This window comes from Schistocerca piceifrons, chromosome 1, assembly GCF_021461385.2.
Source record: "Schistocerca piceifrons isolate TAMUIC-IGC-003096 chromosome 1, iqSchPice1.1, whole genome shotgun sequence".
Classification (NCBI taxonomy): domain Eukaryota; kingdom Metazoa; phylum Arthropoda; class Insecta; order Orthoptera; family Acrididae; genus Schistocerca; species Schistocerca piceifrons.
This window is the reverse complement of record NC_060138.1, coordinates 794678283-794705233: the sequence shown is the minus strand read 5'-3', so window position 1 is coordinate 794705233 and position 26951 is coordinate 794678283. Positions and strand designations below refer to the sequence as shown.

Below are 26951 nucleotides of genomic sequence, written 5' to 3'. Positions count from 1 at the left end.
CGGTTATTGAATTACATCATTTGCTGTTTGTTTAAAGTCCGTCGGTAAGTTAGACTTTGGAACTGCAAAAGCTTTTTTAAATATTTGTATCAACAAAAGGAAGTTTTAAACATGATTCAGTCAAATGACAAATACAAATGAGACATGGGCTCTAAAGTAATGTAGGTCTGTCTGATGTATGAAATATTTTTTTCTTTTGTTTGCTTCATGCATAATATAGCCATTTGGCGACATAAAATTGAAATAATACTGTTTCATTTAGCAGTTATAAAGGGGTTAGTTCGGATCACGACAGGAACATGGCTGTCACTGCTTTACGGCAATCGTGCTTTCATACAGATACGAGGTACGGCGATCACACTTTTTTAAGTAAAATAAAATAAAATAAAATAAAAGTAAAACTCCTACAGCACACAGATCAGAGATCATTATCTCCGCCATGAGCGTACCGGGAAGAGGGAGAATTGAAAGTAATCCGATTTGCTACCAATGGGTGCATTTCCGAACAGGGATCCCTTATCAGACTTTTTATCTACTAAGCCCATTCTGCAACTCTTAGAAGGCTATAATAGGAATTTTGAATCACAGTCTATAAAACAACACGCAAGGGGACCGCACGGCCCGAAAACGCATATTTATTGTTGTTTCGTTAGAATGCAAACACTTATTTTGTGAACAGTTAAATAACGAAAGAGGTAATTATATATATCTGACATCTAACAAATGTTAACACCTGAAGTTGTATTATAACTCCCAAAAAATTCCACCTGTCAAATACCATAGCCGGCGCCAGTGGCTTCGGATCGATTCAACACAGGTTTCCACCCCACACCCCAAGTGGGTAAAGGGCGTTGTGTGTACTTGCGAGGGTGTGTTATGGAGGATATGTTTTTCGCGGAAAATGAAAAATAGTATGCAAATTGGTGAAATAAATAAATAAAGTGACAAACATATTTATGCAAAATGCGTGCCATCAAGTTGCGAAGTTATTCTTAAGAACTGTATGCAAGCAAAAATGGAAACGGAAATAAAAGCGAAAATTGTTGCTTCTGACAAACAATGTTTTAGTGAAAATGCCATTCACGAGCAGATACTGCACATTAAGGTACATTGAATGGGATGCATGTGCATATAAGCATGTGATTTACTGCCGGAGTTTCACTGAAACGTATTGATGTTATTTATATAAAAGTTTAATAATGTCCACCTCCACAAAGGCATGCAGCCCCTTTAATACAATTTCCACGTTTGGTTCAGTTTCTTAAATGAAATTAGTATTACGTAACTGGTATATTATCACATTAAATGAAATCAGTATTACGTATCTGGTATATTATGACATCTATATAGGCTTCCGCATTGTTTTACGGCTGTCACTTTATCTTTCACAGGAGAATATTCTTTTGCATTTGTTTTGTACAAAAGTTCTACTTTAGTTGACGAGAAACACATCGACTGTTGTAGTTTTTCTGCACATCATGTTGTGTAGTCTAACATTGTTTGCGATCCATAAGAAATGCAGCATGGATCAAGTTGTTGCGTTGAACCGTAAAACAGTAAATGCAGCAGAATCTAATATCATGGGTGAATAGCCTATCATGCGTAGGTGATAAGTACTGGGGACTCGTCAGTATTACGTTTACATTTCAATTAAATTTGTATATACAGTATTACAAAAACAATATATCAACATTCCAGTTTACATATATTACAAAGTAATATATAACAACTACGTTTACGTAGTGAACATATTTTTACAATCGTTTATTTGACACAAAACTTAACACAAGCTTAATTTACAGGTGGTGTTTCCTTGCTCAGACTTCCACATCATCATTCATAAATATCCTCAACCTATAAATTCATTACTTTGTTCAAACTTATGTAGAGAGACAATAGCAATACATCTTTTCATATTTTTGCTTTTTCTTGACTTCACTGTTAATGTGTCATTATTATCAACTGTACCATACGAATATCTTTTTCCAGTTTTGCATAACAAGATCTGTCTGCATCATTTTTCCAGTAACAACATTTTTAAATATGATTCTGCAGTCTCAAATTCTTGATGTGTTTTTTTCCTCCCTTTGCCTCATGTTCAGTTGTTTAATTCATCCACTACACATAAGAAGAATCGCACACTACTTGCAATTTCCACTAACATAGTGTGTGGCAGGGGCCTAATGTTGATCACATTTCTAAACTTTTGTAGTGAGTGGAATGAAAACAGATAGGTGGATATATATCATTCACTACTAATTTAGGGAGAATCGTGAGCTTGTAAAACTTACACAAATTCATGGTATTCCAAACAAAACTGGACATTTCTGTTTTTCTTTATGGAGTACTATCTTGATGGAAGAATTCACCATCATCACCGAAGACAGTGTTGGATGAATCCCGTTGTGAAACAGAACCTTCAGGGATATGGAACAATGTAAGGTATAGCCACTTGTAACAGAAAAGATATGAAGCTGTCTGGATTACTAAGGAACTTTTAGCCATGGTGCTTGGTATGCAACTGTTTTTAGACCTGCGGACAAGTAGTTAACTACGGAATTGTACTAGTGGTCTGTCAGAAAGTGTCATGTACAAGGTCTGCCACAAAAGCAAACTATAGATGAGGCATTTAAAAAATAGTTTGCCATTTGCCTATAACAACACCATATATATTTCAATTTACATTATTGTTTACAGCAATTTTTTTAGCTATTCCTTGAAGCAATCCATGAGGTCTTCTGCCAGTACTGAACTGTAATAGAGGCTTTTGTGGGGAAGTCTGTCATTACTTACATATTGGGCAAGTTAAATTCATCTGATCGTGCAACTAATGAGGTGGCTTCTGTACTGTTCATCCATACTCTTATAAAAACTGTAGCATTGGTTACATATTACTCCTAGCTGAGTTTCACCATTGACCAAAGCTTCTACTGGTAATAGAGCTATTTCATCATACCTCAGCCTAAAGCATTGAAATTTCACAAGGATAATGCAGTTTAGAGAAAACTATTACCTGGTACACCATCTGCTTGGTAGTACACACTTTTTTGAATCATGGTGCCCCACAGCTTACATGAATTTCAAGAAGATATCTCATAACACCTCTCAGCTGTGTTAAAAACTTTATGGTTTGGCTGATTTCAAGCCTAGCCCATCACGATGGAAACTGAAAGAGGATAAAAGAACAGTTAATCAGTTTGATAACTTTGTCAAATAAACTTGTCAAAAAATCATAAGAAACAACAAAATATGGTTGCAGGACTTTCAAACATGTTATTGATCCAGTATGGATTTTCATTTCATTACTGATCTGGCAGAATTCAGTCATGTCATAAATTGAAAGCATTGCACAATATGACATATATTTTTACATTTCCACTATAATAAGAGACAATGTAACAGGGGGTAAACATGACCATTAGGTTGTTTCGTATACCATATTGAAATAATGGAAAATCTAGGATGGAATGTAACGATATTATGAAAGGAAAGTTGCTACTCACCACATAGCAGAAATGCTGAGTCGCAGATAGGCACAACAAAAAGATTGTCACAAGTGTGGCTTCAGCTGTTTCCCATGGTTTGCCTAAATATCTTAAGGTAAATGTTGGGACAATTCTGTAATGACCTCATCAGTGATGAGCCATTTGAACCATAATCATCTTTCCTGCCTGCCCCAGATGTGTGTCAAAGATTGTATTTTCATAGTCTGGGAAGAGAGAAAGAATGGGGAATTGGTTCCAGGATATGTTGTGCAAGCTTTGTCATTTTCTGAGTATACACAGTGAGGCCAAATTGCCATATGCCATATGGATACTAGAAGCTGTTGAGAAGTTACTCAGTTCTTCAGAAAGAGAATCTCTATTCAGCTTTCAGTATTTTTTCGTTCAATCGGCTCTGACAAAGTTTACATTAGAATCAAATCAGTTATCAGTTACACATACATTTAAGAACTAAAAGGTTTTCTTTGTCACTGAGGAAAAACATATAATGATTTGTTCTTAGGAATTCAATTGAATAGAATTCATTTTATTTGAGCCAAGTTTGTAATATGAAATTATATTTATTTAGCAGTACTGTATGAGCTGAGTATGGTAACTTATTGAAAATGTTTATGCATAAGTACTTATAGTTATTATGGATTATAGCAACTCTTGAGGAAAGTAAATCCAACAAGTGATTGTTTGTAGTGTTGTGTAAATGCATGCCACATCTTATGTTGAATTTTCCGAGATTTTCAATAGCATACATTAAGCTGTTATATGCGTACAGGCTAAAGTGCTATGATAATTCTGAGACTGTTCAGATGTGCGATCTGGAGTTGGATTGTCATCTGTATCAGATGTAATCACTGGGAGTGAAAATAAATATATGTCCCGTAAGACAAGCCACAGAGTTGAAATTAAAACGTGATGGGATAAAACATTTGCTTCATATGATTAGAATGACCAAAATGTGTATGGTTGAATGGGTAATATACTGTAGATGAAACATTTGATTCCACAGTTCATCAGATTCTGACCCCTTCCGGTTGTTACATGTGTACAACATTTCAACTGCAAGTAACCTGACCTAGCTGGGAGAATTAGCATAAGGTTTGTAAATAACCATTGTCTACAGGAAAACATAACAAGGTTCAATGAAAATTTAACAAGAAAAGTAACTGAACACAACAAGATTCGTAAAAAGAAAAAGAAAAAATCGCAACACATGCTTATCAATATGTTCCAGACTTTGCACATAAAAACATGGTTTTCCAGAGCCCATACTTCAGGCTCTGTTGGTGATACAAAGGCAGGCCCTTGTACTATAAACCATTTGTATTCCCAACAGAAGGATCATCATAGTATCACCATCCTACAGTAAGGGTTTAAATACGAATATTACACACTACTTTCAGTTTAGGCAAATGCAGCAAATTGGTTGCTCCTTTTTTTGTGTGATCTATGGTGCAGCTTGTGGAGGTGCCATTAGTTCATGTGCAGTTCCTTAGAAAACCTGAAAAAAAACATTTTTTGTATTTTTTTGTAGCAAAACCAAGTTGTGGTGTCCAAGACGGCTTTGCAGAGCAAATGGCTGAAATTTTTACAATAATCTCCTAAGACCCGCCTTAAACAACCTGGAAAATTGTCTTGATATCTTTATCTGTTTCTGAGATATAGATGTTTGACGTTATCTTATGTAAAATCTGTAGTTTATAAAGTGATGCAGCAAAAAGGAATATGCTACAAAATGTGTCTGTTATCATCATGTTGGTATGGGAACTGCATGTTGTAGTACTAAAGTATGCACATAAAATCTGGTCTGAGGTGTAAAATTAGTTTTGTGTTATTTCAAATTCATGGAAGTAAACTATCAAAATTTCACTCACCAATACATTTCTTTTCATATGGGTGACTACCCTGTTGCAGCAGGGAAAAGAAGGGAACCAGTGGAATAATGCTCCTCTCAGAGCACAAAAAATTTGAATATTTTCCTGTTTATTTAAAAGACTGACTGAAAAGTGGGGTTTCGGCTGCCTCATTCGACCTTCTTCAGCACCTTTAAAAATATTGGAATGCAAAAATTTGCACTTTTTGATGCTGAAAGAGAAGAAGGCCAGTGGCAGTCACAAAGAGACAGAAAAGTAACAAATGCTGCTTGTGTTATAGAAAGAAATAAGGAAACAAAGGCAGTGTGGCAGAAAGAAAGGGGCACAGCGGCAGCAGAACATAGTTGGCAGTGAGAGAACAGTGTTAGGTAAAGAGTGAAGAAGACAGTGCCAGTGGGAGAGGAATAGAGAGGAGGACACATTGGATGTGTTTGAGAACCAGTGATAATGAGAGACAGAGTCTATGACAGTGACAACGAGGGAGAGATAGTGACAGTAAGAAGAGACAGCAGCAGTGGGATAGAATGAAAGAGATAGTAGCAGAAAGAGAGAGCAATGGGGAGACAGTGACGGCGAGAGATGACAGAAGCAGTAGGACACAATGAAGGAGACTGGCTGTGAGACAGGCGACAGTGACAGTTTGGCAGACACAAAGGGATAATGACAAGGAGTTGGGCTGAAAGAATGAATCAAAATGGGCAAATGAGAGTAGTTGGGTGTGAATGACTTACAGCAATGGACTAGTGGATGTGAGTGAGTTACGATTAGGTGAGCTTGTGAGAGTTAGAGGTGACTTGCATATTGAAAGGAGTGCGGATATGTTCACATGCCAAAATTTTTGGGAAAATTTTTAAAGGTGCTGTGGAAGTTAAAATGAGGCATCTGGTACCCCACTCTTCAGTCAGTTTTTTAAATAAACAGGAACATACTTGCATTTTTTGTGCTCAGATAGGAGCATTTATCCACTGGTAAAAAAAAGAAATAAATAAATAAAAAATAAAAAAACCAAGAGAAATACTGGGTAGACAACACATTTCAACAATTAAGATGGCAGATGGACAGAAACTAACAACAAATTAATGACATTCCAGAAGTAATACCAGATAAGGTGTGAAAAAGCATTTGAGACATAAAGCAAGGAAAAGGTACTTTGAGAGGATGATATATCTACAGCTACATTCTGCAAACCACCATGAAGCGCATGGCAGAGGGCACTTCCTATTATACCATGTACTAGGGATTGTTCCTGTTCCACCCGTGCATGGAGCACAGGAAGAACATTTGCTTGCATACATCTGTGCTTGCTGTAATTAATCAAATCTTGTCTTCAGAGTCACTACATGAGCAGTACATAGGGAGCTGTAGTTTATTCCCAGATTATTCACTTAATACAGATTCTAGAAACTTTTTAATTAGGCCTTTGTGGATAGTTGGCATCTATCTTCAAGCATCTGCCAGTTGAGATTTTTCATTATCTCTGTGACTCTCCTAAGGATCAAACAAAACAAACTGCCCTTTATATACATTCTGTATCCCCAGTAGAGGTGTTTAGTATGGGTCCCACACACTAGAGCAATATTCAAAGATGGGTCACTTAAGTGTTTTAGAAAGAAACACCTATGAAAACTGATTATATTTTCCTAGTATTCTACACTCAAACATAGTCTGCCACTTGCTCTACCTATGACTGAATCCATGTGATGATTCCATTTTGTATCCTTAAAAGGATTTGAATTAGTTGACGAATTCCAGTTAGGGTTCATTTTTTCAGACAGTGTTTCATTACCAATTATTGCATCATCTGCATAAGGTCTGAGCTTACTATTAATATTGCCTGCTAGATCATTAATGTACAGCATGACTAGCAAGGGTTTCAACACACTTCCTGGGGAGATGCTTGAAGTTATTTCTACACATCTAGAAGACTGTCCATCCAAGGTAACATGCTATATCTTCCCTTTCAAGTATTCCTTGATCCATTCACAAATTCCATTTGATGCATCTATCATTGTAATTTCCTTAATAAGCAGTAGGGTAGTACCTGCATGTACCTGAATGCTGTGATCTTTATAGCTTTCTGTATGTCAAGTGAGAAAAATGCAGGTTGAGACCGTACCCTGTTTTTGGAATCCACACTAGCTGACATGAAGGAGGTAATTCTGTTTTAGATATCTCATTATGTTTGAGCTCAGAACATATTCTAAGACTGTACAACAGACTAATGTCAAAGATACTCAGAAGTAGTTTTGTGAATTATCTCTGCTACTCTCGTAGATGAGAGTGATCTGTGCTTTCTTCCACCTGTTGGGCTAATTGTTTTGTTCAAGTGATCTACAGTATATTATTGTTAAAACAGGCTACCTCAGCTGCAACTGCTTGTAGAATATGATAAAGATTCCATTGGGCCCTCGAGCCTTGTTCAATTTTTTGGTGATATCAACTATTTATCAGTCTCATTAACACTAATATCACCACTGCCTGACCAAAAAAGTGAAGCACCCAGAAGGGGAGTAGGAAACAAAATGAAACTTTGTGGATTGAAAGGGTATGTTATGTTGTTTCAGTGATTTATAATATCAAATCAAATTTTTAAAGAACTTTGCAGTATGAGCCACATATTAGTATGACCAGTGCAACCCTCTGGCCTTGGTGCATACACTATTTCAACAGCAAAGGATCTCATAAAGCCGTTGTATCCTCTCCTGAAGTAACGTGGCCCACCGCTGTCATTAAGTAGTCCATGAGATTCGGGCTGCTGACACTGGGATAGAGTCAACATCCGAGCTGGACCCACTCATGTTCTATTGGGGACAGATCTGGGGATCTTGCTGGCCATGGGAGTGCATCAAGATCAGAATGACAGTTCATAGAGACATGTGCCACATCCAGTCCTGGATTGAAGCCTTTTTAGTAGGGAGGACACAGCATGTTTCCTTTGGTGGAGAGTCGTCATCAGATGTAGAAGTAATTTCGTGTGTGCCCCAGGGAAGTGTGTTGGACCCTCAGTCACTACCAGCCATGACAATTCATCGCTGAACACAGTGTGATTCTGTTTGTCAGTAGTCCATGCTTTCTGGTGATAGGAACCACTCCAAACACAGCCATTTGTGTTGTGGTGTTAACAGCAGCCTATGCGTGGGCTGGTAGTTCCTTAGTTCAGCTGCTGCTATCCTCCATCCAATAGTGTGGAATGATAAAGAATGTTGCAGAGCATCTATTACTTTTTCTCAGATTGCAGGCACAGATGTGGAAAGTTATGGAGTGCTTGGTGCACTGATTATCCCTTATGGGGTCAGACATAGTTGACCAGAACCTTGAAAAATGAGTATACCTCGCTTTCCCATGCAGTCAAACATGGTGTCACTGTCACATATGAATGGCTCACAAATCTGGATATTGCACAATTCAACCAGCGGACCAAATGGAGACTGACTATGAGGTGCCTTCCAAATTCTGCCAAGTGCTGATCATCGTGTCTCACGTGAGTACACTGCATCTCCGTCTCCATCACAGTGATCACCCAGCATATAACACTGTTCATGGCCCTTATATACTCTACCAGACCTGGTAAGAACACTAATGAAGTTTGGTCACAATTCTACCTGTCACAGAGAATTATAACACTAATCATTTACATACCCGCCATTGTTGGTACATGCACAAAGTTACATTGATGTCAGATCATGTCTTCTTGGTGCTTCAGCTATTTTGTCAGGCTGCGTGTATTACTAATCTGTGGTGCGTTATGCATATTTAACTGGGTCAGTACTTCTGTATCTTCCTTTGTAAAGGAACATTTGAAAATGGAGTTCAACATTTTTTATTTTGATTTAATACCCTCAATTTCAGTTCCTGTGTCCTCCATCTGGATGCAGGCTTTAGTGCCAATGACAGCCTTCATTTATAACCAAAATTTCTTTGGGTTTTGTAGGTGTTTCTTGACAAGATTCTCTGACTGTAGTCATTGAAGGCTTCACATATTGCCTTCTTGACAGCCAAACACATTTTCTTTAGCATTACCCTATCTACAGCCCTAGGCTTTGTGCAGTAGTCACTGTTTATTTAGATGTTTCTTTACAGAGACCTATGTACCATGGAAGGCCCGTCCCATCACGAACTGTTCTGCTAAGTACATATGTCTCCAGTGTTTGGTCAGCTACTCTTTAGTGACAGTTCCTGTACATACTCCTCCCAGAGCTAATCATTTCAAGTTCCTCCTTGAGATATGACTTTAACTTCAAACTGAGCTTACTAATTCTCTTTTAATTTCTGGTTCTGTTATGTTGCAAGTATTCCCAGTTTCCTTTAAAAAGAGAACTGAAGCAATTAACACCCAACAAAGAGATATATGTTATGACAGGAGAAAACCTTGGATAACATTTCCTGATTTTCTGGAGCTACTTGGAACTTAACGTTTTTCAAGACTGTTATTAATAACAAACTCATGGAACAAAATTGAAAATAGTGGAAGCTAATGATAAAAAGCAGACAGTATACACCCCTGCTGAAATGGAAAACTGAGTTTAACAAAATATACAAAGTGATTATAATTAAAGTTAAACTTTCAAACTGCTGTAGAAATAACACGACTGGTCAGAATGACATCAAATTGCAATGGAATATTATCGGCGAAGGCGGAAAACATGTGGCAGAACAAAAATAAATAGTTCCAAAATGTAGCAATAGATGTCGCTGTAAGCATCATAATTTAATAGTGGTCGGCTACAAATGACAAATGAATCAGACAGCAATGCCTAACGTACGTTTGACGTTAAACAAACTGTACTACTCAGTGTGCATGGATGTACAGGTGTGATACTGTTAGTTATGTAAGCCCATCCACCACGGCAAGGTCACATCACATGGGATGGTAAAAATTGTTTTTTTATTGTCCTGAGGCCAAAAACATATAAAAAGCATCAATCACAACGATTTCTAATTGTCCTGAGGCCAAAAGCTGCATAAAAAGCATCAATTTTAAAAAAATCCGATTATTAATTTCCATGTGACTGGCACAAAACATGTTCAATATGCTGTCAACTGTTTTCTGCAACAAGTTCCACAAATGATTGAAGTGTTTCCAGGGTCACATTCAGAACGTGTTGCCCAATGCATGTCTTCGATGCAGCCAAAAGTCATGGATTAAGATCAGGTGATTGGGATGGCCAGGCTGTAGGGAAATGGCAGCCGATAATTCTAGAATTACCAATGACAGTACATGTAACAGGACTGGAAGCACTTGTCTCTTTTAAAAAATAGGGCCCTGTGATAAATGATGGCATAAACCCACACTACACAGTGACCTTTTCAGGATGAAGTGGTACTGGTTGATTTGCATGTAGATTTTCCATTGCCCAATTTCAACAATTCTGTGTATTGACATATCCTGTTGATGGAGGTGGGCTTTGTCTGTCCACAAATGTTCCATGGCCAATGATTGTCCACCTCCCTGTAAGCAAATAATTATAAAGCAATGGTCTCTCTTCGGGGCAGGTCAACAGGAAGCAACTTGTGCACATGGGTAGTTTTGAATGGACCATGGACCTTCCGTTGGTGGGGAGGCTTGCGTGCCTCAGCGATACAGATAGCCGTACCGTAGGTGCAACCACAACGGAGGGGTATCTGTTGAGAAGCCAGACAAATGTGTGGTCCCTGAAGAGGGGCAGCAGCCTTTTCAGTAGTTGCAAGGGCAACAGTTTGGATGATTGACTGATCTGGCCTTGTAACAATAACCAAAACGGCCTTGCTGTGCTGGTACTGCGAACAGCTGAAAGCAAGGGGAAACTATGACCGTAATTTTTCCCGAGGGCATGCAGCTTTACTGTATGATTAAATCATGATGGCGTCCTCTTGGATAAAATATTCCGGGGGTAAAATATTCCAGAGGTAAAATAGTCCCCCATTTGGATCTCCGGGTGGGGACTACTCAAGAGGATGTCATTATCAGGAGAAAGAAAACTGGCGTCCTACGGATCGGAGCGTGGAATGTCAGATCACTTAATTGGGCAGGTAGGTTAGAAAATTTAAAAAGGGAAATGGATAGGTTAAAGTTAGATATAGTGGGAATTAGTGAAGTTCGGTGGCAGGAGGAACAAGACTTCTGGTCAGGTGACTACAGGGTTATAAACACAAAATCAAATAGAGGTAATGCAGGAGTAGGTTTAATCATGAATAGGAAAATAGGAATGCGGGTAAGCTACTACAAACAGCATAGTGAACGTATTATAATGGCCAAGATAGACACGAAGCCCACACCTACCCCAGTAGTACAAGTTTATATGCCAACTAGCTCTGCAGATGACGAAGAAATTGAAGAAATGTATGATGAAATAAAAGAAATTATTCAGGTAGTGAAGGGAGACGAAAATTTAATAGTCATGGATGACTGAAATTCGACAGTAGGAAAAGGGAGAGAAGGAAACATAGTAGGTGAATATAGACTGGGGCTAAAAATGAAAGAGGAAGCCACCTGGTAGAATTTTGCACAGAGCACAACTTAATCATAGCTAACACTTGGTTTAAGAATCATGAAAGAAGGTTGTAAACATGGAAGAACCCTGGAGATACTAAAAGGTATCAGATAGATTATATAATGGTAAGACAGAGATTTAGGAACCAGGTGTTAAATTGTAAGACATTTCCAGGGGCAGATGTGGACTCTGACCACAATCTATTGGTTATGACCTGTAGATTAAAACTGAAGAAACTGCAAAAAGGTGGGAACTTAAGGAGATGGGACATGGATAAACTGAAAGGACCAGAGGTTGTACAGACTTTCAGGGAGAGCATAAGGGAACAATTGACAGGAATGGGGGAAAGAAATACGGTAGAAGAAGAATGGGTAGCTTTGAGGGATGAAGTAGTGAAGGCAGCAGAGGATCAAGTAGGTAAAAAGACGAGGGCTAGTAGAAATCCTTGGGTAACAGAAGAAATATTGAATTTAATTGATGAAAGGAGAAAATATAAAAATGCAGTAAATGAAGCAGGCAAAAAGGAATACAAATGTCTCAAAAATGAGATCGACAGGAAGTGCAAAATGGCTAAGCAGGGATGGCTAGAGGACAAATGTAAGGATGTAGAGGCTTGTCTCACTAGGGGTAAGATAGATACTGCCTACAGGAAAATTAAAGAGACCTTTGGAGATAAGAGAACCACTTGTATGAACATCAAGAGCTCAGATGGAAACCCAGTTCTAAGCAAAGAAGGGAAAGCAGAAAGGTGGAAGGAGTATATAGAGGGTCTATACAAGGGCGATGTACTTGAGGACAATATTATGGAAATGGAAGAGGATGTAGATGAAGATGAAATGGGAGATACGATACTGCGTGAAGAGTTTGACAGAGCACTGAAAGACCTGAGCCGAAACAAGGCCCCGGGAGTAGACATCATTCCATTAGAACTACTGACGGCCTTGGGAGAGCCAGTCCTGACAAAACTCTACCATCTGGTGAGCAAGATGTACGAGACAGGCGAAATACCCTCAGACTTCAAGAAGAATATAATAATTCCAATCCCAAAGAAAGCAGGTGTTGACAGATGTGAAAATTACCGAACTATCAGTTTAATAAGCCACAGCTGCAAAATACTAACACAAATTCTTTACAGATGAATGGAAAAACTAGTAGAAGTCGACCTTGGGGAAGATCAGTTTGGATTCCGTAGAAATGTTGGAACACGTGAGGCAATACTGACCTTACGACTTATCTTAGAAGAAAGATTAAGGAAAGGCAAACCTACGTTTCTAGCATTTGTACACTTAGAGAAAGCTTAATGTTGACTGGAATACTCTCTTTCAAATTCTAAAGATGACAGGGGTAAAGTACAGGGAGCGAAAGGCTATTTATAATTTGTGCAGAAACCAGATGGCAGTTACAAGAGTCGAGGGGCATGAAAGGGAAGCAGTGGTTGGGAAGGGAGTGAGACAGGGTTGTAGGCTCTCCCCGATGTTATTCAATCTGTATATTGAGCAAGCAGTAAAGGAAACAAAAGAAAAATTTGGAGTAGGTATTAAAATCCAGGGAGAAGAAATAAAAACTTTGAGGTTCGCCAATGACATTGTAATTCTGTCAGAGACAGCAAAGGACTTGGAAGAGCAGTTGAACGGAATGGACAGTGTCTTGAAAGGAGGATATAAGATGAACATCAAGAAAAGCAAAACAAGGATAATGGAATGTAGTCGAATTAAGTCGGGTGATGCTGAGGCAATTAGATTAGGAAATGAGGCTCTTAAAGTAGTAAAGGAGTTTTGCTATTTGGGGAGCAAAATAACTGATGATGGTCGAAGTAGAGAGGATATAAAATGTAGACTGGCAATGGCAAGGAAAGCGTTTCTGAAGAAGAGAAATTTGTTAACATCGAGTATAGATTTAAATGTCAGGAAGTCGTTCCTGAAAGCATTTGTATGGAGTGTAGCCATGTATGGAAGTGAAACATGAACAATAAATAGTTTGGACAAGAAGAGAATAGAAGCTTTCGAAATGTGGTGCTACAGAAGAATGTTGAAGATTAGGTGGATAGATCACGTAACTAATGAGGAGGTATTGAATAGGATTGGGGAGAAGAGAAGTTTGTGGCACAACTTGACTAGAAGAAGGGATTGGTTGGTAGGACATGTCCTGAGGCATCAAGGGATCACAAATTTAGCATTGGAGGGCAGCGTGGAAGCTAAAAATCGTAGAGGGAGACCAAGAGATGAATACATTAAGCAGATTCAGAAGGATGTAGGTTGCAGTAGGTACTGGGAGATGAGGGAGCTTGCATAGGATAGATTAGCGTGGAGAGCTGCATCAAACCAGTCTCAGGACTGAAGACCACAACAACAACAACATTAAAAGTTGTAAAGTCATTTTTGACTCACCATGTTTACATGTACAGTAGTGCCTAAACATTCTCACGAACTTCCTAGACAACCAGGAGTCAACCCGGCTGTCACAGATGACATAAGGTTGACTACACACACTTGCCTAACACAAAATTATTTCCTTCTCGATTATAAGATAAACAAACAGTTTGAAGGTTTAGCTATGTGTATGGCCCCTCACCCCCCCCCCCCCTCCTATTCGCCCCCCCCCCCTCTCAGTACAGTCCTTGCACAATTCTCACGCAGACATTTGAAAGAAAAGAGAGGGAGGCAAAGGGAGGGGTGGGAGAGGGGGGGGGGGAGCGTTGAGATAGAGAGAGAGAGAGAGAGAGAGAGAGAGAGAGAGAGAGAGAATATAACCCACTCTCTTCCAAGGCTGGGTATTGGTTTAGGAGTGCCGATGACGTGTTGTTCTTATGGACAGATACTACCAAGAAACTTTAAACATTCCTCAAGCAGCTCATTTCTAAGCAAAATAGTATCAAATTCACAATGGAGTTTGAGAGTAACTCTATAAATTATTTTGACTTAATCATAGAGATCAATGATCACATTCATACTTTCAAGATTTATAGGAAGCCTACCACCACAGGCATTATAATACCTGCCAGTTCTCAACACCCAGTGATCAGTACACATGCTGCTTTTCATTCGCTGATACATCACATAGTATCTGTCCCCATGAGTGATGAAAACTTGCAAACTGAATTAAATATAATCAAACAAACAGTATTAAGTGCTGCCCCCCTGCCTTGGTGGACTCCATAATTCACAAAAACAGAGACAGTAGAACTCCTCTCTTCTGTACTCTGTGCTTGACTCACCACCACAAGACCTGGATAAATGGTGCATGATTCCATATCTAGGAAAAGTCTCTCTGAATGTAGCCAGAAGGCTTAAATCCAAGAAGTTTAAAACATCATTTTATCTGCATAACACTACTGGACTGTTTTTGACCAAAGTTAATGACAGCACTTAGCTTAGGAGAAGAGTGGAATATACAAAATCACTTGTAATTGTGGCAAATGTCACAAAGGTCAGTCTAGTAGGGCAATATGCGCTTGCTTGAAGAAACACCATATAAGTTGGAAACTTAGAAATGGAGACTCTACTTTCACAGACCACCTGCTTAAAGAAGGCTGAAGTTACAAGGTGCGACATGAAGTCTTATATGACATCAATAAAAGGAGGAAGATGAACCATCTTGAAATAATGCAAATTAATAAACATATGGCCATATGCACTCCAAGTTTAGTACTGAGTGACCAGACACAGTTGCCTTACTCCCCACTTCTGACGGCAGATACTGCTCATATTCCCATCCAGGCCATGTTGTGGATTATCCCTCCTACTCATATGTCCCAATTTTCCAGTCACCACAGTTTCATTTACCCCATTAATAATTTTACTTAATCTCACTAGTTACATCTTGCCTGTTTGTAATATTGGGCCTGTTAAGGATAAGATTATCCTGTTCAGCCATTCCCTTGGAGTAAGTCATCAATGTTTATTGTCCTGAGAACAATTTTGTAGTTTCTTATATAATTCATTATTTAATGGGTCACATTTTGCCTTGGTTAAATAGTTTTACATCACTTTTTCACATAAACATTTCTTGTTTTAGTCATAAATCAAACATTGATTCTTTGGAAACCAGATGAGATACTTTGTACAAGTGCTTATTTAAAATCTTTGATCCTACAAAACTTTTACAGCCACACATACACACATCAAAAAAAGTTTTGCATCACCTCAGTTCTGAGAGTTCTGGAGCCACTACAGAAAATTGGAATAGAGATCAACATAAACATCATTCCTGCCCTTTTTATTGCTCATGAAAACCACACATTGCATGTTGTGCCACCACACAGCGAGGCCTTCAGAGCTGTACACACCTGTACCTCTAATACCCAGTAGCACGTCCTCTTGCACTGATGCATGCCTGTATTCGTCATGGCATACTATCCACAAGTTCATCAAGGAACTGTTGGTCCAGGTTTTCCTACTCTTCAACGGCGATTTGGCATAGATCCCTCAAAGTGGTTGGTGGGTCATGTTGTCCATAAACAGCCCTTTTCAAACTATCCCAGGCATGTTCGATAGGGTTCATGTCCGGAGAACATGCTGGCCACTCTAGTCGAGCGATGTTGTTATCCTGACGGAAGTCATTCACAAGAGGTGCACGATGGGGGCGCAAATTGTTGTCCATGAAGATGAATGCCTCGCCAATATGCTGCCGATATGGTTGCACTATCGGCCAAAGGATGACATTCATGTATCGTATAGCCATTACAGCACCTTCCATGACCACCAGCTGTGTATGTCAGTCCCACATAAAGCCACCCCAAAACAGCAGTTAACCTCCATCTTGCTGCACTCACTGGACAGTGTGTCTAAAAAAAGGCGTTCAGCCTGACTGGGTTGACACCAAACATGTCTCTGATGATTGATTGAAGGCACATGCAACACTGTGTGTGGTACAGAGTGGAGTTATTTACTCAGATGCAAAGATTTTCAGCAAGCTCTCATATGACATACAGCAAGAAATTGGGAATTCCTACCAGTTCGAAACAAAATTAAAAACATAACTCACTAGAAACTCTTTCGACAAAGTATATGAGTTCAAAAACTGAAAAGTTTTGTTAGCTACACGACAAGACCAGTGATCATCGTAAGGCTGCATACCAAGTAGTAATGAACTGTAAACAAGAGTCAGTGTTCACAGATGAAGTAATTATTTTCTTTGAAAAATGGTAGTGTAATTAAGTAAAGATTAATAAGTAATTGAATATAATAGAGGGAAACATTCCACGTGGGAAACATATATCTAAAAACAAAGATGGTGAGACTTACCAAACAAAAGCGCTGGCAGGTTGATAGACACACAAACAAACACAAACATACACACAAAATTCAAGCTTTCGCAACAAACGGTTGCTTCATCAGGAAAGAGGGAAGGAGAGGGAAAGACGAAAGGATGTGGGACATTTCTGCTTGTGTCTGTGTATGTGCGGATGGATATGTGTGTGTGTGCGAGTGTATACCTGTCCTTTTTCCCCCTAAGGTAAGTCTTTCCGCTCCTGGCATTGGAATGACTCCTTACCCCTCTCCCTTAAAACCCACATCCTTCCATCTTTCCCCCTCTTTCCCTCTTCCCTGATGAAGCAACCGTTTGTTGCGAAAGCTTGAATTTTGTGTGTATGTTTGTGGTTGTTTGTGTGTCTATCGACCTGCCAGCACTTTTGTTTGGTAAGTCTCATCATTTTTAGATATATTAATAAGTAATTGGATAGATAAAAACCTACTCACCAAGCAGCAGCAGGAGAACACACAAATAACAGTTACTACAGTTTGCAAGTTTTTGGGACCAGTGACTCCTTCTTCCTAAATGTCACCAGTCCTTTTCCTTCACCCCTCTTACTTCTCATTCAGTCCTTCTGCCAGAAGAAGGAGCCACTGGCTCCAAAAGCTTGCAAACTGTAATACCTTTTATATGTGTGTTGTTCTGCTGGCACTTGGTGAGTAGATTTTTTTTTTTATCTACCCAGTTACTCATATTTTCAGAAATTGATTATTTTTGTTGATATAAGTAAATATTAAGGCATAAATCAGAGATAAACAATAGTTTTAGCATAACTGAGGAAGTAGCACCTTTTTCATAACAGCAGCTTTCTTTTTAATGTACTGGATTAAATTTAGCTGGCATAAGCATTAATAGAACTAAGCAATATAATGATAATTTACAGTTAATACAGTATGCAGATTAAGTTTCTACAGTCTGCTTGTCTTTTGTATAACTTGCCTCATTCCACATTCCTTGAGGTTCTTCTTCTTGGTTTGGATATGTGGAACATGATGAATGAATTAATTACTTACTAGTATGGGACAGTTTTCTTTCTCTCTTTCCCCCACCTCGAATGTAGTGCTATATTGAGGATCTTTAGTCATAAGGATAACAGCAACTGTTCTGTTGCATCTAATTTTTTCATGTTTCTTTAACGCTTTTGATCAGGTGCAGCAATTCAATGAAAGACAGCAGCAGTGTTAAAGACAGAGTGCTGCATCTGTCACTATTCAGCAATTGAAAGAGATATATGTGCTACACACTGATGACATCATCATGCCTTTTACTTTTGCCTGTGTGACAACCATGCACAAAATGTGCAACATTACTGATCCTATTAAATAAAAAAAATCAGTTGTGAGGTCAAAACATATGGCTGACAGAGGTCACTATGGGTTACGGTACCTGGGATTGTTGCAGTGTCCCGTGTGTCAAATAGGCCACAGTGTAGCTGATAACATTCAGTTTGCATGTGAGCACTATCAATATCTGAGGACCCATATTGCATTATATGCTTATAACATCTTGCAGGTCATATGGATTGATAATGGAACCCAAAACATTGCAATTGGGCATTTGAAGCATAAGGAAAGATGGCTTGAATTGATGAGTTGCATCATATTTTGGTACATGCTACAGGCACAGTTTGAGTATATCAAAGTGGGTAGAAGACAGCTCTTGCCATCTAAAGGGCACATTTTTAGCTGTGCTGGCGTTAATCCATGGAATGAAATAAGACTCCTGGAATACCATCTACTGTTGCTCACAGATAAAAGAGTCAGAGACTTGGTGGTAGATCATATATATCAGTCCCTTCACATGCAGCTCTCTGTACATTCAACACAACAATGTAGCACCTATTTCCCCAAACTGTATCACAGCAGTTTGATGAACACTCTAGAGGACAGAGATACTTGTCTCATCATGAAGCAGCATGACATTAGTCACACTGAAAATGTGGACTGTGTGAGATGGCACAGAGTGTAAGACACTACACTTAAATTTGAGAGGAGACAGATTGAAATGCCTGTCCAGCCATCCAGCTTCAGGGTTTTCATGTTTTCCCTAAACCACTCACACTAATGCTAAGATGGTACTTCAAAATGAATATGGCCAATTTTTCTCCTCATCCTTGTACAACCTGAGCTTGATCACATTAAAAATGGGTCATTATGCCCTAATCTTCCTTGAGAACAGCTGGAATGCTGAAACTTCCTGGCAGATTAAAACTGTGTCCCAGACCGAGACTCGAACTTGGGACCTTTGCCTTTCACGGGCAAGTGCTCTGCAGGAGAGCTTCTGTGAAGTCTGGAAGGTAGGAGATGAGGTACTGGCAGAATTAAGGCTGTGAGGATGGGGTCGTGAGTTGTGCTTGGGTAGCTCAGGTGGCAGAGCACTTGCCCATGAAAGGCAAAGGTCCCGAGTTCGAATCTCGATCTGGCACAAAGTTTTAATTTGCCAGGAAGTTTCATATCAGCGCACACTCCGCTGCAGAGTGAAATTCTTAATCTGGAATGCTGCTGAGAGCAGTAATGTATCAGAATGGCTTCCCAATGCTTGCACTGTTTCTGGAGCCCACGTCACAATGAGAGATGGAGCATGCTACAGGCTACTAAGAATATATCTGATTAAGTTACACATTAGTGTTAGTCATAATTCTGACTTTCCTATTTAGTTTTAGCTGAATTCAACTTGTATTTTATGTGATTAATTATACTCTTATGATCACTAAATCACATAAGAATGTAGCAGTATTTCTTTGGGAACTGTGTCACTGAGCTGCATGATGGATGTAGGACACAGACAACCTTTTACTGGAACAGATCATCTCCCAGAGAACTGTTTCATAATCCAGTTTAGTATGTTATTTTGGATAGCGCTAGTAAGATGACTACATATTTGTATACATGTTCAATAAAGCGCTACTGTTGTGACATCCTAAACTCGATCAGTTTTCTGCAAAGGCCAGACAACAAGGAGAATACTGAGTTAATAATAATAATAATAATAATAATAATAATAATAATAATAAGACAGACCATTCTTGCATAGACCACCAAATAACCCACAAGTCGAAACAACAATAACAACTATCAACACAATCACACACAACAAAATAAATGAAAATCCAACTATGGAAGAGTTACAACTACTGGTTTATATAGGAGCACTCACTACACTAAATAGACACACTAGGCAGAGATCAGAACCAACCAGCACACAGAAGAAACCCACAAAAACAGCATGGCAACACAGGCTACAGATCAGAATAGAAAAACTTAGAAAAGACATCGGACAGCTAACACAATTTATAAGAAATGAAATATGAGACAAAAAACGAAAAAGGTTAGGTAAAATCTCACAACAAGAAGCGATAGAGCAATTAGATGAAAAGAAGCAAAAATTACAAGCACTGGCCAAACGAGTTAGAAGACACAAAAAAAGTGAAAATAGAAGGAAACAAAACCAAACATTCAACACAAACCAAAAGAGATTTTACCAGACAATAGATAACACACACATTAAAATAGACAATCCACCAAACATAACAGACATGTAAAACTTCTGGAGCAACATATGGTCAAACCCGGTACAACATAACAGGCATGCACGGTGGATACAAGCAGAAACAGACACATACAAGATGATACCACAAATGCCTGAAGTGGTAATTTTGCAACATGAAGTCACCCGAGCAATTAATTCTACGCACAATTGGAAAGCCCCTGTAAAAGATAAAATAGCAAATTTCTGGCTAAAGAAGTTCACCTCAACACATTCACATATAACTAAATTATTTAACATTTACATTGCAGACCCATACACATTCCCTGATACACTTACACATGGAATAACCTATCTGAAACCTAAAGATCAAGCAGACACGGCAAACCCAGCTAAATATCGCCCCATAACATGCCTGCCAACAATATACAAAATATTAACTTCAGTCATTACACAGAATTAATGACACATACAACACAGAACAAAATTATAAATGAAGAACAAAAAGACTGTTGCAAAGGAGCACGAGGATGTAAAGAGCAACTGATAATAGATGCAGAAGTGACATATCAAGCTAAAACTAAACAAAGGTCGCTACACTACGCATACATTGATTACCAAAAAGCTTTTGATAGTGTACCCCATTCATGGTTACTACAAATATTGAAAATATACAAAGTAGACCCTAAATTGATACAGTTCCTAAACATAGTAATGAAAAATTGGAAAACCACACTTAATATCCAAACAAATTCAAATAATATCACATCACAGCCAATGCAGATTAAGTGTGGAATATACCAAGGGGACTCATTAAGTCCTTTCTGGTTCTGCCTTGCTCTGAACCCACTATCCAACATGCTAAACAATACAAATTATGGATACAATATTACTGGAACATACCAACACAAAATCACACATTTGCTATACATGGATGATCTAAAACTACTGGCAGCAACAAATCAACAACTCAGCCAATTACTAAAGATAACAGAAGTATTCAGCCATGATATAAATATGGCTTTTGGAACAGACAAATGTAAGAAAAATAGCATAGTCAAGGGAAAACACACTAAACAGGAAGATTACATATTGGATAATCACAGGGACTGCATAGAAGCGATGGAAAAAACAGATGCCTATAAATATCTAGGGTACAGACAAAAAATAGGAATAGATAATACAAATATTAAAGAAGAACTAAAAGAAAAATATAGACAAAGACTAACAAAAATACTGAAAACAGAATTGACAGCAAGAAACAAGACAAAAGCTATAAATACTTATGCTATACCAATATTGACCCACTCATTTGGAGTAGTGAAATGGAGTAACACAGACCTAGAAGCACTCAATACACTTACACGATCACAATGCCACAAATATAGAATACATCACATACATTCAGCAACTGAAAGATTCACATTAAGCAGAAAGGAAGGAGGAAGGGAATTTATCGACATAAAAAACCTACATTATGGACAGGTAGACAATTTAAGAAAATTCTTTCTAGAACGAGCAGAAACTAGCAAAATACACAAAGCAATCACTCATATAAATACATCGGCTACACCTCTGCAATTTCATAACCACTTCTACAACCCTTTAGATCACATAACATCAACTGATATGAAGAAAGTAAATTGGAAAAAGAAAACATTACATGGAAAGCACCCGTATCATCTAACACAGCCACACATCGGTCAAGACGCGTCCAACACATGGCTAACAAAAGGCAATATATACAGTGAGACGGAAGGATTCATGATTGCAATACAGGATCAAATAATAAACACCAGATATTACAGCAAGCATATTATTAAAGATCCCAATACCACAACAGATAAATGCAGACTTTGCAAACAACAAATAGAAACAGTAGATCACATAACAAGCGGATGTACAATACTAGCAAATACAGAATACCCCAGAAGACATGACAATGTAGCAAAAATAATACATCAACAACTTGCCATACAACATAAACTAATAAAACAACATGTTCCCACATACAAGTATGCACCACAAAATGTACTGGAGAATGATGAATACAAATTATACTGGAACAGAACCATTATAACAGATAAAAACAACACCACATAACAGACCTGACATCATACTCACCAATAAAAAGAAGAAATCAACACAACTAATCGAAATATCCATACCCAATACCACAAATATACAGAAGAAAACAGGAGAAAAAATTGAAAAATACATCCAACTGGCTGAGGAAGTCAAGGACATGTGGCATCAGGAAAAAGTTGACATTATACCAATTATACTATCAACTACAGGAGTCATACCACACAATATCCACCAGTACATCAACGCAATAGAGCTACATCAAAACTTATATATACAACTACAGAAATCTGTAATTATTGATACATGTTCAATTACCCGAAAGTTCCTAAATGCAATGTAACATATACCGTACAGTTAGAAGGAAGTCACGCTTGATCAAGGTCCGTGTCACTTTCCATTTTTAACCAGACCTAAGGTCTGAGAAAGGAAAGAAGATAATAATAATAATTTCACTGTTTGACATGTCACGTTCTCTGCAATTAAAGACAAGCATTATTTATATGCAAAGAAATTTTATTTACATACTTCTTTCCCTCTGTCTCCAGACATTGTAAGCCAAGTTTGTAGTAATTTGATAAATATTTTATATTCATAGCTCTTAATCATGTATATATTAATATGAACTTCCCACAGTTGTTTTCCTGTTGTCATATTATATGTCACTGAATGTTAATAAAAATTATGTAATTTTCATACAGGACAAGGAAAATGGTATCGTGCTGTGTGCTCCTTCTGCTGAAAGTGACTTGTGCCAAGAAAACAGAAATAATGCAAAACATGTGACTAATTTTCACCAGAATAATGTTGAAAGATGTGACAGTAATAATAAAATTGTTGGCAGTGAAGAGACATGCAAGATTGAAATGTCGCCACCATCAGAAATTTGCAGCATTCCTATCCCACTTTCAGAAACAGTTAAATTACATCCTTCTGACAAGACAAGTACAACAACTGAAAGTCTTAGTCAGAGTGAACAAAGTTTAGATTTTGATGCTGTGCGGGATACTACAGGGGCTCATAAACTGAAATCTAGAAAGCATGTCAATATCTGCACAGAGAGCGAGGACCAAGAGGAAGATGGAATCAATAATTTTGAGACTATGGCCCTTCGAGGTTCTGAGACATCAGAATCTGTAGCGGATCATTCAGCAGTGAGCAACAGCACTGATGGATGCCTTACAGTTACTGGAACCATTAAACGTGGCAAGAAGGCAGGTCAGTGCGTGGATATTAGACTGAATATGTCTCGCGAAGAGCTTGAGCATCTTGAAGCAAATATAACTGCAAAAAAATCCAGTTCCAGTTCAGCTTCAACTTGGTTATCATGTGGTATTAAGAGTGGTCCCCATATAATGGTAATAACTGCCCTTATTTTACCTCTTGTAAGTCTTGTGTCGGGTGCGTATTCATTTTACATTGGGACAATTACTTGGTACAACATTTTTACATATTATACTGAAGAAAAGCCTACATTCTGTAGGGTACTTGTCTCTCCCATTCTCATTTTATTGTATCCTTTTCTTATAGTTATTTTTACTCTTGGTCTTGGCATTTATGCAGGTTTTGTTCAGCTGTCATGGTTTTATGACAGCTGGTATAAGGAAATAACAGATCTAGAGAAAGGGTTTTATGGCTGGTTGTGTGCTGTACTGAGGCACGAGGAATGCTCTCCATATGAAGTTGTAATCTTAACAGACATTCAGGGAACAGGCAGAGTGGAACCTATTGAAAGATCATCATCTGGAGATCTATCAGGTTAAGGACAGACTTTATAATCTTCAATATGTTTGACTGTATATAAAAATTTATCTGGTTTAAATTACATCATGTGAGCTGGATATGAAAAGGCATGCATGTGATAAATGACTACCTTGTACAAAATGTGTATGTAATACTTCAAAATAGTTTCAGACTGGGGCAAAGGACCTTTTAAAGTAACCAGAAATTATGACTGAACACTGCCAGAAACTAATATTTGTGGAACATAATTAATTGTACAAAATGTCAAAACAGTAGGAAAGCAAGCCTGACCCATCTGGTATTCAATAATGAGCTTCATGTATTAATGTAAAAATAAGAGTCTGTATATGGATCTTTCATGTTTATATGATTGCAAGAGAAGTTTTATGTAGTTTTCTAAATCCTCATTTAGAAAATTACATATTAAGGCTGCTGTGCCCCAACTTCAAAAGTCTGCTGTGTCCCAACTCCAAATAATAATAATATTTTAGTGAAAATTAGGTAATTTCTTTCACTGTGCTACACAAAATCCATTTTGCATTTCGCTAGAAGAAGAAAATGTCTTGTTTTTTATGCTGTAGTCACACAAAGAAAGTAGTTAAAACATATTATTACGATACATTTCTGTATTATTTCTGAAAACTTCCTCTTTGAACACATATCATGTTTTTCTTTCTTAAATTTTCATGATCTTTGATCTTTATTGTAATTCTCATAAGCAAACACATATCACAGGATATTGTTTATGGGATAGCATTTGTTTTTTATTTTACCGTTCTTTTATGAGACTGCTTGTGTCCTGTGTAATAACTGGTGCTCAGTGACAAATTTATATTCTCTTGACATAATACTTTCGAGGATATGACTCAATTGTGTGTGTTACGGTGAGTTCAGCAGAATATTAAATTGTTTGTAAATAGAATATTAAATTGTTTGTAAATTGTGTGTAATTGACACTTCAAATATGTAATGGGATTGTAATACACATTTTCACATACAGATATGCGTATGCCATGAGTACTACCAGTTGTGATGTTACGTATGCAGTACTTTTTAAAAAAAGCAGGCTTGGGAGGTGAGCATGCATTTCATAGAATGTAACCATTAAGCTTTGGATGGAGCACCATGGTTTAAATAACTTTCTAGAGCTGTTAGATGACGTGTTTTTCTTATGCTGAATGTGATGCATTTTGGACATGAGCTCCAGCATTTTTACAAACTTGATGTAAATAATTAAGACTTGGTACTGGGTTGATATTTTTACCACTAAATAAAAATACACATGAAACATCTTCAGAACAAGATTGTGTGAAATGTTAAGTAAGAATGAGACTGAATAATTTCATAATACAGTTTATTAAAAATACTCATATTTGTAACAAAATGCTGATTTCTATACTTTCTCTTTTTCATGTCTGAATGTTTTATAACTCATATAGTAGCAGATATGGCACCATATTTTATATATCAGTTCTTTATATAATAAGTGGAATGATGTTTTGTAAATAAACATTTTGATAGATGTTTTTACTGTCAAATTGATAAGTGTTGCCAAAAAATTGTAATACTTCAAATCAAATTTTGTACTTTATTGATAAGTCCAAGGCTTAGTCATTTATTAAAGCATAATTAATAACCAGTTGGCATTTTACTTACATGAACTGAACTGTACTGACAACAATAAAATGTATGGTAGTTACAACAGAAATAAGTTTGTCATTTCACATCTGATTTCATTCGATATTACATAGCTTTTGCCTTCTTGACTACATCTATAAGGTGGTGACAAGAAAAAAAATCTCTTCTGAACTTTGGGTACTTGTCATCTTGACCTTTAATGTATATACCAAAATAACTTGCAGCAGTTCAGTTTAAAACTGATGAAAAAAATCAAACTTTCCACTAATATAAATGTAAAACAGCTTTAAAGTGAATAGCGAAGAGACTAAAATACTACAGCAGTACGTGTGGCTGACTGATCACTAAATTAGAACAAGATGAGCCAGCCAGTCTGAAACCTCCAACCTAAAGTCTTACGCTGGATTCCAGACAATATAACTTTGTGCAATCCTAAAAGAAGCTGTTGTATCTTCTTTGGATTACATAGTAGTTTAGTTGATGAGAACTGGCACAGTACAGATTCAAGTGAGTCCTGTGTAACCTCCTTCAGAGCTAAGATGTTCTGATGTGAGGTAAGTTGAGCATATGCCAGTCTGATATAGTATCTAATTAAGCAGGTCATTGATAGTGTAAATGCAAAAGAAGGGTCCAATCATAGAGCACTGTAAAAAACCACTACAAATTCCTGTTAAAGAAGAGTGTTTATTTTTGACTGCAACAAACTGTAAATAATTACTGATAATGCAGAGCTATGCAACTGGGCTGGTCACTGATAGCAATAATGCTGAAGAAAGGCATAAGGACAGAGCCTTGGGGAAAACCACTACCGTATTTACTCGAATCTAAGCCGCACCTGAAAAATGAGACTCAAAATCAAGGGAAAAAAAAATTCCCGAATCTAAGCCGCACCTGAAATTTGAGAC

At 37.8% G+C, this 26951-nt stretch overlaps 1 protein-coding gene across 2 annotated transcripts; it reads left to right on the top strand.

The window, feature by feature from the left end:
* Positions 1-846: 846 nt before the first annotated feature.
* On the top strand, positions 847-25945 carry LOC124790692. 2 transcript variants are annotated; one of them, XM_047257803.1, is made up of 2 exons: positions 847-1105; positions 23367-25945. In XM_047257803.1, exons 1-2 carry the CDS (start codon positions 1004-1006, stop codon positions 24426-24428), a joined length of 1164 nt encoding a protein of 387 aa, XP_047113759.1. In that variant the 5' UTR covers positions 847-1003; the 3' UTR covers positions 24429-25945. The 2 variants fall into 2 exon arrangements, with proteins under 2 accessions (XP_047113759.1, XP_047113760.1); XM_047257804.1 differs by lacking the exon at positions 847-1105 and adding an exon at positions 1552-1584.
* The last annotated feature ends 1006 nt before the right edge of the window (positions 25946-26951 follow it).